The sequence below is a fragment of the Lytechinus variegatus genome, chromosome 4, assembly GCF_018143015.1.
Source record: "Lytechinus variegatus isolate NC3 chromosome 4, Lvar_3.0, whole genome shotgun sequence".
In the NCBI taxonomy this organism is placed as follows: domain Eukaryota; kingdom Metazoa; phylum Echinodermata; class Echinoidea; order Temnopleuroida; family Toxopneustidae; genus Lytechinus; species Lytechinus variegatus.
The window spans coordinates 64,383,431-64,398,745 of record NC_054743.1 but is presented as its reverse complement, the minus strand read 5'-3'; the positions used below and the strand labels follow the sequence as shown (position 1 = coordinate 64,398,745).

The 15,315-nt window shown below is 39.0% G+C and overlaps 1 protein-coding gene across 1 annotated transcript; it reads left to right on the top strand.

The window, feature by feature from the left end:
* The first annotated feature begins 3,646 nt into the window (after positions 1 to 3,646).
* Positions 3,647 to 10,365, top strand: LOC121414527 (tubulin alpha-1 chain-like). Its single transcript, XM_041607737.1, has 3 exons — positions 3,647 to 3,757; positions 8,733 to 8,955; positions 9,183 to 10,365. Exons 1-3 carry the CDS (start codon positions 3,755 to 3,757, stop codon positions 10,313 to 10,315), a joined length of 1,359 nt encoding a protein of 452 aa, XP_041463671.1. The 5' UTR covers positions 3,647 to 3,754; the 3' UTR covers positions 10,316 to 10,365.
* The last annotated feature ends 4,950 nt before the right edge of the window (positions 10,366 to 15,315 follow it).

The window sequence follows — 15,315 nt, the reverse complement described above, 5'->3', positions numbered from 1 at the left end:
AAGAAAAAAAAAACTACAAAGGAAAAGCCAAAGATTAACGCAAAATCACGGGGTAAAGAATTACAGGAAAAGTGGACAATGTGAAATATAAGAGGGGGATGAGCGAAGAGTGAAAAAAAAAATCAAAAACTATACCACAGTATACCTTTAAAAAGGTACAAATCAAATACATTATATCTATTCAGCCAGTGCGTCTTAATGGTGTCCATAACTGGACAAAAGAAATGATTTCAGTTTACATTTAAACAAACTTAGGGTTAAACAGCTAGTTATTTCGTTTGGAAGATTATTCCAAAGCCTTGGTCCTTCGAATACAATTGTTATTTGAGCAAATAACGTACGAGTACGTGGAAGGTGAAATGAGTCCCTTTATTATGGAGTAGATTGTGATACTAATCATGACCATATTAGTTTTGGTTTTAATTATAATGTTGGAAGTGGTGATTAGGAGGAGGATGATGATGATGGCGATGCTGATTTTCATGGTGGGTGAGATGATTACGGCAGCGGCCGCGTAACCCGGGAACTGAGGCGCCCCTTTTTCAATAAACGTGTACAAAAACGTAAAATGACCAAAATTGTGATTTTCTATAAGAACATTTTCCCAAGTAAAATTTAACACCCCTAAAAAAAGTTTGTCATTAAAAAATAAAGGTCGATTTGTCCCGCTTAAATTTGGACAAGAACAAAAAAAAGAAGATTGTCAATAAAAAATGCAGGTTATTTCGTACCACGGACGCTTAGACCAGAACAAAAAAAAATAGGTTGTCGATGAAAAATTTAGGTAATTTTGTCCCAGGTACGGTTTGACAAGCAAAAAAATAGTCCATTAAAATAATTGCCTGTGATTCTCAAGGGGGGGGGGGGGCACACACTTGTGTATGAACAACATATTTACATAAAATTATTGACTATCACTCAGAAAGGGGTAAGATTGATAAGATTTTTCGGTATGGGTTGATTACCATGGTAACCTGAATTAGTTTAAAAATTTATACTCTACTTGGATAGGCCTATTAATAACCCCCATTAAGTTTTCTTTCTCGTGAAGTATAGCTGTATATGGTAAACATGATTTTTGTCATTTAAATTATAAACTGAATCTCAATGCTGATGATTATATATCCATTTCAAATTATTATTTCAATTAAAGAACAAAGAATGGTACATTAATTTTATTCTTTTTTTTTTTGGGGGGGGGGAGGGGCATGTCAACAAAAAGAGCTTGTTTCCCCCCGATGGCTACAACAGTTTGCCACAAAGGAAGCTTCCTTAGAGGGGTCCTCACAAACCCCCCTACACAGTGGCGTACCGTGAGTCATGGCATGGGGGGGGGGCACCAGCAAAAAAATTGAGTCACTAAGTGAGCGCGTGAAGCGCGCCCTGTTGCTGGGTATACTGACCTATTAGAGACATTTTAAGGACAGTGCCATCAAACGGAAATGTCTCTCACTGGTCAAATAATGCGAGCGCGTAGCGCGAGCTTAAAATTTTTTATATTCAGACCTAAAAAAGGACATTGTAATCAATCTTTTGTAATCATGATACGTACTTGTCTCGCTAAATAATGCGAGCGCGAAGCGCGAGCTGATTTTTTTGGTAAATATTGACCCCCAAATAGGAAGATTTTAAGGACTATATTTTAGGAATCCATTAAGATTATACACATCTCACCGTAGTAATCTAATGCGAGTGCCAATAAGCGCTTGCTTATTTTGTTAGGATTGCATCTAAACATGCACATAAAGCACTTGTAATCATGATTAACATACCCATCTCACTAATCAAATCTTTCGAGCTGAAAATTTAGGAAATTCAGAACTGAAGAGGGACATTTTAAGGCTTGTTTGTAGGAATCCACGAAGACCATACATAGTTTACTAACCAAATGATGCGAGCGCGAAGCGCGAGCTGAAAATTTTTGATATTCAGATTAGAAAAAGGGACATTTTAAGGACTGATTCTAGGAATTCATATTTCACCAATCCACTACTGCGAACGTGAGCACGGACTGGAAATGTTTTATATTAAGACCTTAAAATGGGGCAATCACTATAAGTAGTCATGAAAAAGAAGCATACTATTGTACATAAAACAATAATATTAAACTCGAAGTGCGAGGAAATATATTTGGCAGTTTGGTGTATGTTGACTTGCAAACGGGAGGTTTTAGTATAGCATGATTATATTTCTCGGTAAACAGACAATGCGAGCGAGCACCAGGAGCAATGAAGACATAGGCCCTGAGCAAATTATGTCTCATAAAGTTATGAAATAAAAAATCTTATGTAATATAAAATAACATAATTATGATATAATATAACATCATAATCTTTCCCACTACGTTTCTCTTCCTTACTCCCTCTTTTTCTCCTTTTCCCCGTTTTTTTTTTTTTTTTTTTTTTTTGGGGGGGGGGGGGGGGGCACGTGTCCCCCCATGCCCCCCCGTAGTTACGCCACTGCCCCTACACAGTGAGCGCCAATCAGCTCAGTATCCATCTCAGCTTCGGTCAATGGTCAAACCATGGACCCTACCATGGTCAAACCATCGAGCTAATAGCTCCATGGTCAAACCATGACTGTGTAATAACGGCCAAGGGATTTGATTGTCCTCGTCTTACGTAACGATTATGCCAGTTTCTCAGTAACGTGCGGCCTCTGTCGCGTGTGTGACCTCAAGCTGAGGACAGACGTGTTTTGTATTAGTCCATATACTTGCCTGTCAGAGTCTGTTTCAAGCTTCTTGGTCTGTCCTTGAGTTACATAACACCAAGGACGGACGTTTAGTCGCGTGCGGCCTTCACCTAGCGAGGACAGGTATCCGTTGTGAGTGACATCCCTGACCTCAAGCAGGACAGATCTGTGCGTTTTTCGTGTCTTCTGTAATAATTCCAGGGTCTCGCGTGTCAACTGAGCTCGTCCTTGTGTTATATAACATCAAGGACATATAATCAGTCGTACGCAGTCCCTGGATGAGCTTTAGACAATGTTAGATAAAGACTAATGCTTTTGGGATAAGGTTAGAAACTAACTTCAAGAATGTTTCGCAATTCGCTCAGTTAACATGATTAAAGGCCATGAAAGAACATGTACATAAAGCTAATGTATACAGATATATACCGGGGAGTTGCAACTTCTTTGGAGTCAGAGATACTGCAATAAAAAATAATAATTTATTAAAAAAAACATCCGAAGTGAAATGAAATCTTGTACAAAATTATTTTGATTTCATACATTCATATTTCTCCCTACCCATAGACTTGGAGCTTGAGTCACAAAGTCAGAAATGTCAATGTACCCCGTGTGTTTGCTGTGTCCGTCGACAATCTGTTGCATTTGAGAACTCGCCTTGTCGTTATATTGCCGACTAAAGGGCATCATTGTAAACCTAAGAAGTAAGAAAATTAGCTGGTGTCCCCAAACAGATCTGATAATGCATTTATGTCGTCGTTGTGCATATTAAAAGAGAACTAAGACGGTATGACACCCTCCCGTTTTGTATTGGCTGACGAGCAACCAATCGTGGCGGAGTGCATCGTTAACCATAGAAACGACTTTTCTTATCTCATATGCATTATACACGGCAACGGAGTTATGGTTTGCCCAAACAGGTGAATAGTAAATAATAACGCCCTCGAGGGGAAACCGTCATTTTGGTTGATTGCTCGCGGCACATCAGACGTCGAAAGCAGTTGCGAAAATTACTGTTTATCTTATTCACACATAACTACTGTTCAAAGATTCAATTTTCATCATGGTAAGACGAATATTTCACCCTTTTTGATGTTTTTCTTTAATACCATCAATAATACTAATTGGTGATAATTTACAATACAGAAAATTCACCACTATTGATGTTCATATCAACTTTTCCTGTCTTGTGATTTGTTTTTTCTCATTTATTCACTTTATCAAATGCCAGGAATTCAAATTAAAATATATTTCACCCGATTTTATAACAAATATTTCGCAATCTTCATTCTATTTTCGATAAACTTCTTTAAATTCAATTAGGAATAATACTATTCAAATTGTACATTTGAGTGGTGTTTTAATTATTATTTTGTGAAGTGTTTCCATGCTAAAATGTTCATTTCACGTTTTTATTGTTAATTTAAAAACATACAAGAATGACCATTTCAGCCAAAATATGAAGTATTTTTTTGCAGTATTCATTTCCTATTATGATTCTTTTAGAAATAGTAAAACAAAATTAAACACGAAATAATATCAATAATTTCATTTGATTTTTCGAGCAATTTGTGCGATATTCGACGAATTGTTTCTTAATAAACCCTGTTTCTCATTGACAATCGCGGAAGGGGGAAAACAGTCCAAATTTCCCCCAATCCTTTCTAACTTGTTTGCTAACAAAGATATACATGTATAAACCAAAATAGATTCATAATCTCATCATTTCATTTGTATTTCAGAAGCAATTGTTTTAGAAACTTTAATTTTAATGATAATAATAATGTGACTTATAAAGCGTCAAATCCTCTCTGTAGAGTGTTCAAGGTGCATAAAGAGCTAAGAGTTAAATAAAAAAAGTTTTTAGAAGATTTTTGAAAGTTTCGACAGAGGTAAGTTTTTCTTATGTCTTCAGGAAGGTTATTCCACAAAGTGAGGCATGCAAAAGCAAATGATCTTCCCCCAAGTGTTGAACAATTTCAATATCATAGAGGATAATTTGCTTTTGGTGAGAGAAACTTTTAAGTTTCGTCTGTTGCATGCATTCTTTGAAATGAGATAGCGGTGCATCTAAGCCAAACAGCTCGTTTGATATGAATCTAAACGTCTTTAATGATCCACATACACTCCTTATAATAAAAGAAGTTCCTGCAGCAGAGTCTCGAGAACACCTGTAATCTTACCAGATTGCATAATCTTACAGGAAATCGGTATTTACAAATCTTACAAATTTCCTTAAATAAAACACCCTTTTCCCCCTTTAAAACACACTTGTTCTATAAAATTGCAGAAAAATTCATGTTTTATTGTTTTGTTTTTTGAATTCACAGATCGATTCTTTTATATTGCTTTCTGCAAAATCTTCTCTCTTTTTTCTGTAAAATCACGGCTTTTAAACTGTGTACAGACAATAAGCTGGCTAATCAGTAATTGGAGTTTGTTAGATACCAATGACAAGCCATTTTAGTCTCAAATGCATGTATAAATTGTGCAATTTCAATTGGACTAACAGGTTTCCTCATTGAACAGTTATTACAATCTCTGTCTTGAATAAAACAGAGACCGTTATCACGAAATGGACCCAGAAAATCAGAGCCGTGCAAATCCTGAATTCTAATTTGATTTCTCGCGTATTCCCATTATTGGCTATGCACATATTTGCCAACCTGTCTGTTAGTGCAGTCCAAAGTACAGGAGATATCTCGAAGTAGAAATCACCCCATTTGATGTTATCTCTTGGAAACCACAAATATTGATTATGATTTTCATGATCCGTGAACTTTACATGCAACATTCAGATTAAAGCAGTTGATCAATTGGTTTCAAGGGCCCATCACGTGGCAACGGCTACTCCTGTCCATACTAAACACGTGTCGAATTTCTTGCTGAAAATGCTTAGAAACGTAAAATATGGATACCATTACAAGGGAATTCAAGAAAGTCCATGTGGACTTGATAGTTAACATATTTTACACAAAAACATGCGAGAAAAAGGAAAAGTTCTAAAAAAATCATTAACCTTAGATTCATCAGTTGACCAGCATTTTGAAAAACAGATTGACCAGTATGTTTATGAATAGAAAGTAATTTTACAGTACACACGTTGTATTGAAGTCATTTCCAAGAAGACCAACAATACCTTCAGAGAATATTGGTAAAACAGATTTGAGAATGCTGAGTCGTACTATATCTCAGACATGGATAAACTTAATCCTTATCATGATCATTATATCTTGGGCATGGATAATATTCATAACTTATTATGCTTGCCGTCAGAATTTTATCAGAAGAATTCCATAAAATCAAAGATAGATTCTTTCGAACTGATAGCTCCTGGCGACTTGACATGGCGTTATCTGATAATCATGATAATAGTGGCCATAAAATTTTCAAACGACTCATCTTTGATCAAGAAGTGTAAATATCTTCATTGATTACCCCCATGCTTTACGTGACATCACCATCTATACTCCGTGTGCCATCGTAGCAACGGAATAAACTAAAAGTTTACGCGTGCAACGTCACGTTTTACGGCAAGTCGCGAGGAGATATTAAGTGTATGAATTGAATGTGAAAGGGTGAATCATATCAGAAAATGAGAAAGATATGTATTTCATTGATATCTAAAACTTTATCTTAAAATCATATTTCCAATCTCCGTTGCTTGAAATGGCAGAAAGTTATTTACCCCATCTCCCTCACCATTGGCGGCGGAAGCCAATAAATTTAGGGAGTGTCCAATATTCTATCGATAGTGTTAAATGGATGTCAATTGGAATGTGTAAATGAATATAAATGTTTAGGAGTTATTATAGATAACAATCTCGACTTTAAAAAACATGTTGACAGCATAGCTTTAATTGTAAAACAAAAACTAGGAACTATTCGTCGCTGTAAACAGTATTTTGATAAAGCACAATTGAATAAGCTATATTGGGCATTTGTAATGCCCCATATAATGTATTGCTGTACCGTCTGGTCGGGAAGATCTGAAATTAATCACAGTAAGTTAGAGAGATTACATAAGAGGGCGGCATACATGGTATCTAACTTCTCTTGGGAAACTCCATCTGAACAAATTTTCAAAATATTATCCTGGCCCAAAATACGCAATGTCTTTTTCAGAGCATCTTGCTTAATGGTTCATAAATGTTTACACGAAGCTGCTCCCCAGGTGCTTTGTGATAAGTTTATTTATATAGAGAAAGTATCCTCCCGAACAACTAGAAACACAAATAAGATGATAATCAGAGTGCCATATGCTCGTACAACCTTTTATCAGAAATCATTTTTTGTCACAGGCCCATTACATTGGAATAAACTACCCGAACACCTCCGATTCATAGAAAACATTAAACAGTTCAAACAGGAAATGGCTAAATGGGAAAAAACCTTTAATATGTAATAGGGACTAATGGTGGAATTTATTTTATTCTTTCTCCTCATTTTGTACATATTTTATCTCTTTTCATGTGTATATATTTTCGTTTAGTTTTAGTTAACATCTTTACAGTATTATATTTTATTTGTTCTGTTATTTTCCATAGTTAATTATGCTCATTTCATTTCATTTTTTTTTTTCAATAGTAGTATTTATGCTCTATTCTTTGTTTATATTTGAATATGTTACCATGTTTTATATTTGTGTTTGTTCACGAAGGGCCTCAACGAAAACCAGCTTGTTGCTGATTGAGCTACCCTTCTTTTAAATATTTGAAATAAATAAATAAATAAATAAAATCTGAAATTTTGGGATGGACACATGTAAAAAATAGGACAAGCGCCCCCAAAAATTTTTGACAAGCAAAAAAAAAAAAAAAAAAAAAAGGTCATCAACCTAATAATATTATTTAGGGGGGGAAAAACACACGTTTCAGGGGGGGGGGGCCACGTGGATTTAGGGGGGACGCAGGAAAAAAATTGACAAGCAAAAAAAAAAAAAAAAAAAAAGGTATCAACAAAACATTTAGGGGGGACCGTCCCCCCACCTAAAATTTAGGGGGGGACACGTCCCCCCCGCTTCCGCCGCCTATGTCCCTCACAATTATCACTGTACAGATATTTTTTTAGGATACTGCTTGGTTTAGGTTGTGCCGTTGTAGTAGGTCAATAGTTGGTTGTGCTGACAACAGTGGAGCATTTCACGAAAAAACTAGTCAGTGCTGTTCAATGACTATTTGTTATAAGCTACTGAAATACTTGCATGTGATTGGCGCAGTGCAAAATAGTAATTGAAATCTATGACTACTTTTTTCATGATATAATTTCCATGCTGATGACAGATACATCAATCCAACTTCCTGATTGTGTCAACTTTGAGACCTTCAAATCCGAACTAAAGACCTATCTTTTCTAGCAACTTTTGAATAATGTGTGACATATTTGGGAGCTGGCGCCTTTGAATGATTTTTACAGACATAATTATGGAGCTATACAAATGCTGTTAATCATCATTATCATCATCATCAGCGCCATCGTCATTATTATTATCATCATCACCATCATCGCCATCATCATTATCATCATCATCATCATCATTATCACCACCATCATCATCATCACCATCACCATTATCATCATCATCATCATCATCATCACCATCATCACCATTATCATCATCATCATCATCATCATCATCGCCGTCATCATTATCATCATCATCATCATCATCAACACAATCACCATTATCATCATCATCATCATCATCATGAACATGTGCAGAAGGAAAGGGTGGGTGGAAGGGGGGGGGGGTGTTGGTAATCATGAATTACTTACCCCTTCCCCTTACACTGCTTGTCAACAATATTGTAAAATTTCAATCAAAAATATGCAAAAACAACGACACGATAAGCTCGATCGCTTTGCTCTTTCGTTTACATGTATGTCAGGTATGTTGTTCCATGTTACGTTTTCGCGTACAATTATAAATGTTCAGTAAATTCAAGCTATAATGATCTTCTTGTCATGAAGTTACCTCCAAATTAGAACATAATTGGATTTGGAGTAATCTACATAACCCCTTTCCATATTTTTTTTTTCAGCGTGAATGTATCTCTATCCACGTCGGCCAGGCCGGAGTCCAGATGGGCAACGCCTGCTGGGAATTGTACTGCCTTGAGCACGGCATCCAGCCTGATGGTCAGATGCCCTCAGACAAGACCATCGGAGGTGGTGATGACTCCTTCAACACATTCTTTAGTGAGACTGGAGCTGGGAAGCACGTCCCCCGTGCCGTATTCGTCGATCTCGAGCCAACCGTAGTTGGTAAGGTGACCTTCCAAGGATTCATTTATAATAAGCTCTTAAACATATCAAATGCCGTTTCGTTTCATGAAGAAAATGCTGAAATATGATATTCATCAAGTTATTTAACTTAATATATTGGGTGGATACTTTTGAACACTGAGATCGAAAAGAATTTATTTCCCCATAAACATGTCCAAACAAGGCGATAATAATCAGAACACCTTTACAATATGATGTAATTTCAGATGAAGTTCGCACTGGGACCTACCGTCAGCTATTCCACCCTGAGCAGCTGATCACCGGCAAGGAGGATGCTGCCAACAACTACGCCCGTGGGCACTACACCGTCGGAAAGGAACTGATTGATATTGTCCTGGACAGGATCAGGAAGCTGGCTGACCAGTGCACAGGTCTCCAGGGATTCCTCATCTTCCACAGCTTCGGTGGTGGCACCGGCTCTGGCTTCACCTCTCTGTTGATGGAACGGCTCTCCGTCGACTATGGAAAGAAGTCCAAGCTGGAGTTTGCCATCTATCCTGCTCCCCAGATCTCTACGGCTGTTGTTGAACCCTACAACTCAATTCTAACAACACATACCACCCTGGAGCACTCCGACTGTGCCTTCATGGTCGACAACGAGGCCATCTACGATATCTGCAGACGAAACCTTGACATTGAGCGACCTACCTACACCAACTTGAACCGTCTCATCGGCCAGATCGTCTCCTCCATCACTGCTTCTCTAAGGTTCGATGGCGCCCTCAACGTCGATCTTACTGAGTTTCAGACCAACTTAGTGCCCTATCCCCGTATCCATTTCCCACTTGCCACATATTCACCAGTCATCTCTGCTGAAAAGGCCTACCACGAACAGCTGACCGTTTCCGAGATCACTAACTCTTGCTTTGAGCCTGCCAATCAGATGGTGAAGTGTGACCCCCGTCACGGCAAATACATGGCCTGCTGTCTTCTGTACCGTGGTGACGTCGTCCCAAAGGACGTCAACGCCGCCATCGCTACCATCAAGACAAAGCGTACCATTCAGTTCGTCGACTGGTGTCCAACTGGCTTCAAGGTTGGTATCAACTACCAGCCACCTACCGTTGTCCCTGGCGGTGATCTTGCCAAGGTTCAGCGTGCCGTCTGCATGTTGAGTAATACTACCGCCATTGCCGAGGCTTGGGCCCGCCTCGACCACAAGTTTGATTTGATGTACGCCAAGCGCGCCTTCGTCCATTGGTACGTCGGAGAGGGTATGGAGGAAGGAGAGTTCTCTGAGGCTCGTGAAGATTTGGCTGCTCTCGAGAAGGACTACGAAGAAGTCGGCGTTGATTCCGTCGACGCAGAGGGAGAGGAGGAGGAAGCTGATGAATATTAGAAGTTGCACTATCTGGTAGCCTCGTTAAGGTTTGCAGCGGGTGGGAGAGGGGGGGGGGGTGAGGAGGTGTCGAGAAACTATGTTTACATATTAAATCACTTATTCATAACTCACTCGATCCCTTTGGCTGTATCCATTCTTCGTATCAAGCAATTTACGAAAATGAAATGTTTTGTCCTCGCGTTCTATTTACATTCAGGTTATGATAAGAGAATTCATTCAGCCTCCAAAAATCATAACTATCGATGGATTTCTTTCTTCAGCTGTTTACTAAATTAGAAGGGCGAACATACACATCGCCACCAGCGTTATGCTATCACAGTATCATGATCATTATGTTCGACGACCATGATCACGATGATGATAATTTGTTCTAATCAATTACCACTTTTTGAAGCTCATTACTGTGGAATTTCCAGCTATAATCATCAGTGATTTTGTAACCGCCAACTCTATATAAGGGTTGGTTGGTTACAACAAGCAATAAATGCAAAGGTCGTGCAATATTTCATTTTGTTTTTAACTTTCTCTCCCACGATAAATTTGCAAGCAACAATACATTGTAAGATCATCAGTGACATATTTAAATTAAGCCATAAACGTTTATCCTCTTACCACACTGAGAGTGTTTAAGTGACTTTACGTTAACTGACGGGAAAGTTCCTGAGATCTTAAAATAATACATGTATAATAGAATTCAGCCGAAAATGAAATTACATATCTTTATATATTGCCTTTACGCAAGGTGACCTCTGATTTTGGTGCCTGAATAAGACCGTGGGAATGCAGGAGCCCGGGGCCACTTACATTGACGAGTGGATACCATGCGCGACCAAAAATACACGTAAAAAGAATGTCTTTTTCACGACAGGGCACGTTACTTACGTAACGTGATAAGGGTGTCAAAAACATTAAAATAATGCAAAAAGGGTATCTATTTCGATAGGAAAATACGTATTTAGGGTCGAATTTGCGGGGATGATAAAACAAAATTAAAATGTTTTATAAAGGATGTCCTTTTTGCCCCAACACTTCGTGTTTAGAGTCCGATTTGCGCGAGGTGTAGAAGGTGGGGTCGTACTAAACCAAATAAGGTAAAGCCGACGACCGAAGGACCCGTAACAATAAAACATTCCTGTACTTGTTTAGGGGTTCATTTCAGGGAATATTTGCCAAGAGTATCGTTTTGTTTCCAATACTTGTTAAGGGTAGGGTTTCACACGCCAATACTTGTTAAGGGGTGCATTTCCAGAATATGGAAATTACGTGTTTAGGGTGCTTTTCGAGAGCCCATCATGCCCATGGTCGCGCATGCTATCCACTCGTGAATGGAAGTGCCCCCCCCCCCCTCCGGGTGCAGGAGATAGAGAACAGTATCGTTGCCGGGTATCCTTGTCGCATGCAAAGAACGGATGTTCCATTTGGTTTTATTCCATTAACATGATTAAGTATTTATCATTCTCGGGAACCCCCCCCCCCTCTTTGACGTAACTTCCCTTTTGACTAGTGGGCCAATCTTGCGGGGGGGGGGGGGGCACTTGAATTTGGAAAGGATGGGGTGTGTGGCCTCAAACTCTGAAACCATACCCTTAAGAACGGAAGTTGCGAAGTTAGGTGTGTTAGGTGGCCCTGGGCAAAAAGTATGGGTGCTTGGGAACTGACTCCTGAAATGAGGAGTTAAAGAACGGGGGAGAACGGGTTAACGGGTGGCAAAGGCATGAAAAGAGGCTCTTAATGGTTTCATATACCCATACTGCCATTATGTGCGAGCGCCCCCCCCCCCGGCTACTCTATTCAGGATCACGGCCGTTTGAGAATTATGTGTAAGTTAGTATGAAGTCATTATAGGTTTCTCGCATGGTAATCGCCACTTTAAATTTTATCCTTTTATTCTGAATGCTAAACCTTGAATTGTTAATGTTTCGTGTATAATGAAGGAACTAAATAAACCTTGAGAACTTTCCTTTATCGTTTGTGTACATGAACGATTTTGACACCCTCTCGCAACAACAATATGACAACCAAACCAGCATGAGTCGCGTGACTTCTGTATATGTTTGTATCAATATGAGCTATATCAAAAGGAAAACGAGAAAAAAAGTGAGGTAGACAGAGAGGGAGGAAGGGAGAGAGAGAGAGAGGGGGGGGGGGGGGGTAGAGGGGGAGGGAGAGAGAGAGAGAGGGGGGGGGGGAGAAACTAGGGATATCGAGATGAGAGGAGAAGAAAAAAAAGAGAGAGAAATAGAATGGAAAAAAACGAAAAGAGCATGAAGAGGGAAGGAGGCTTAGGTGGGTGGGAGGAGGAACGAGTGAGATATATAGTATTAAAGAAAGCAAGGGGAGATGTCTTTCTACTTGAATTCGGAGTCAGAAATATTGGAAGAAAAAACAAATCTTTGAATGACGTATCACCAGTCGTTTTCCTTAGCATGATTGGTTTAGCTGCAAAATAAATGTATGTGAGAATAATCTGTTCATGAAATGTTTTTTTGCGGAGATAATGGGGGAACCGATTCAAACGTTCGATTCACGTTAAACATGTTAAAGTCGTCGCCAAATACTAATCATGCTGATGACAGTGACACGGCTCGGGGGTTCGACACGCGAGCCGTGCTCAACACGGCAATGTTATGCTGTGTAAACGCGATCAGTGTGATCCGCGAGCCGTGTCGAACACGGCTTTTTTCATCCGCCAAAATCGTAGGTTTCAACCCGCGAGCCGAGTCAGACTCAGCAATTTTTTCGTGTGTAAACAGAAAGCCGTGTCGAACTCTCTTAACCAGGTCACTGCGCGCGCTTTCACTTTTGGCATTGTTGTTGTTCGCACGGACAAGATTCGATTCCGGCGGTGAATTTCCCGCGTTTAATTTGCGACGTCATAATTCTTCTTCCGTTCGAGATCCGCGAGCCGTGTTGAACTCGCCTTTTTATATGTACGTATAAACGCGATCTCTGATCCCTTCTTCGCAGTGTTCAACCCGGCTCGCGGATTCAACACCCGAGCCGAGTCAATGTGTAAACACGGGATGATCTCAGTCAGTTATCCTCGACAATATCTCTGTTTGACTCCCCCCGGCACCCTCATTTATAAAGTGACAATCTCTCATTTTAAGTATGTCGTCGCACGTAGGACACATATTTTGATCAAATAATTCTACTTCTTGATGTCAAGAAATGGTATTTTAGTAAGAATTCTTTCATAATGATAAAAAAATAATTTTGTGTTTTTCCCAAATTGCATTTATTGGTATCAAGGATTTTAGGATTCCCAGAAACACGATTATTAATAACTGACTGACATAACTGTGTAGGTATAACACGAAAATACGGGTCAAAACTTGTAGGTGTGACAAGCCCGTCGCTCACCCAATCCCCATCATCAATTTGATATTCTATGCCTTCTCTCTATATTTCATTATCTACACTGTAAAAAAAACATGATTTTTCAGAATAAAGAAGATTTTGCAGAAAGCTATAACAGAATCATTCTGTAAAGGAATTTTTCTGCAATTTGAGAGAACGGGTCTGTTTAAAAAGGGGGAAAAAGGTTGTACGGTTCCATACACCAAATACCAGTTTCCTGTGAGATTACGCAATCCGGTAAGATTCAGGTGTTCTCGAGACTCTGCTGCAGGAACTTCTTTTATTTTAAGGATAAATTTTCTAACAGTGAATTATCTATACCCTCTTTCTTACTATCAATCTATCTCTCTCCACCTTTCTTACTATCAATCTATCTCTCTCTACCTTCTTTTCCTCTATTTCCCCCGCCTTTGGCTTTCAGTATCCTCTTCCCATCCTTACCTTCTCCTATGTAACCTAAGATTTTTCCCCGCTCTTTCTCTCCGTTAATGTCACCACTTTCTCTCGTTATTTCTTATGACAAAAAGTAATCTTTTTGTTGATGTTATCTAACCCCGCTTCCAATCTCTTTTTGCCTATATAATGTATTATCAAAATGAGATTTCAAGGTAGGTATAAGGTGGACATTTCTCTACAAACACGATGAATTGTTCGTTCAGCCCACCGTCATGACCGTGTCCATTGTAGTTTCAACATAGGCATATTATACACAATGGTATTTTGCAGGTCGTCCTTATGATAATTAGGGATTTTTTTTCTTTAACCGCGACGCAGAACGAATCCAATAACAGAGTAAACATATTGAAAATGCACATCAAATGACAATGGACAGATGGGCGATGTTTGTTGAAAATTGGCGAATTGGAAAAGCAGTTTCGTCCTACGTTTCAGAGGTGACGAAAAATCGCAAATATGCCGTTTGTCAGGATTACAGAACGAAACTGCTGTTTTGATTTACCAAGTGTCGACAAAGACTTCGTGGTTGCTCTTTGAAATGCATGGCGTTTGACAATACATTTTTTATGTTCTTGAATCTGTTATGTATCGCGGAGCAAAAAAACACTGATAAGGATATTTAAAAACGCCAACATCGTCATCCAGGTAACTTGATAATTGCCATCACCTGATGCATAACCAACAATTTATTTCCCCTACCACTCGTCATAAATCATATCATCATCGTCATCGTCGTTACCATTATCGCCATTTTCATAATCATCATCATTATCATCATCGTCGCGTCATTACCATTTTTGCCAATTTCATCATCACCATTATCTATTTTCGTCACCACCACCACCATCATCATTATCATTACTATCATCCTTCAGTACCGTCATTATAATCATTATAATCGGGGTCATCCCCTTTATTAACATCACCATCGTCATCATCACCATCATCATCATCACCACCATCATCATCATCACTATCATCATCATCATCACTAACATCATCATCTTCATCATCATCATCATCATTAAACATCATCATCACAATAGTCGAACAAATCAAACTGGTGTCACACTGATATAGAACAGTCCTGCATCAGTCACTGCATTTCACTCGCACACTTCGAACACAAAGAAACGACTTGCTCAAATTTGATGTCAGGTGTCCTTTTTGCCAAGAGATAT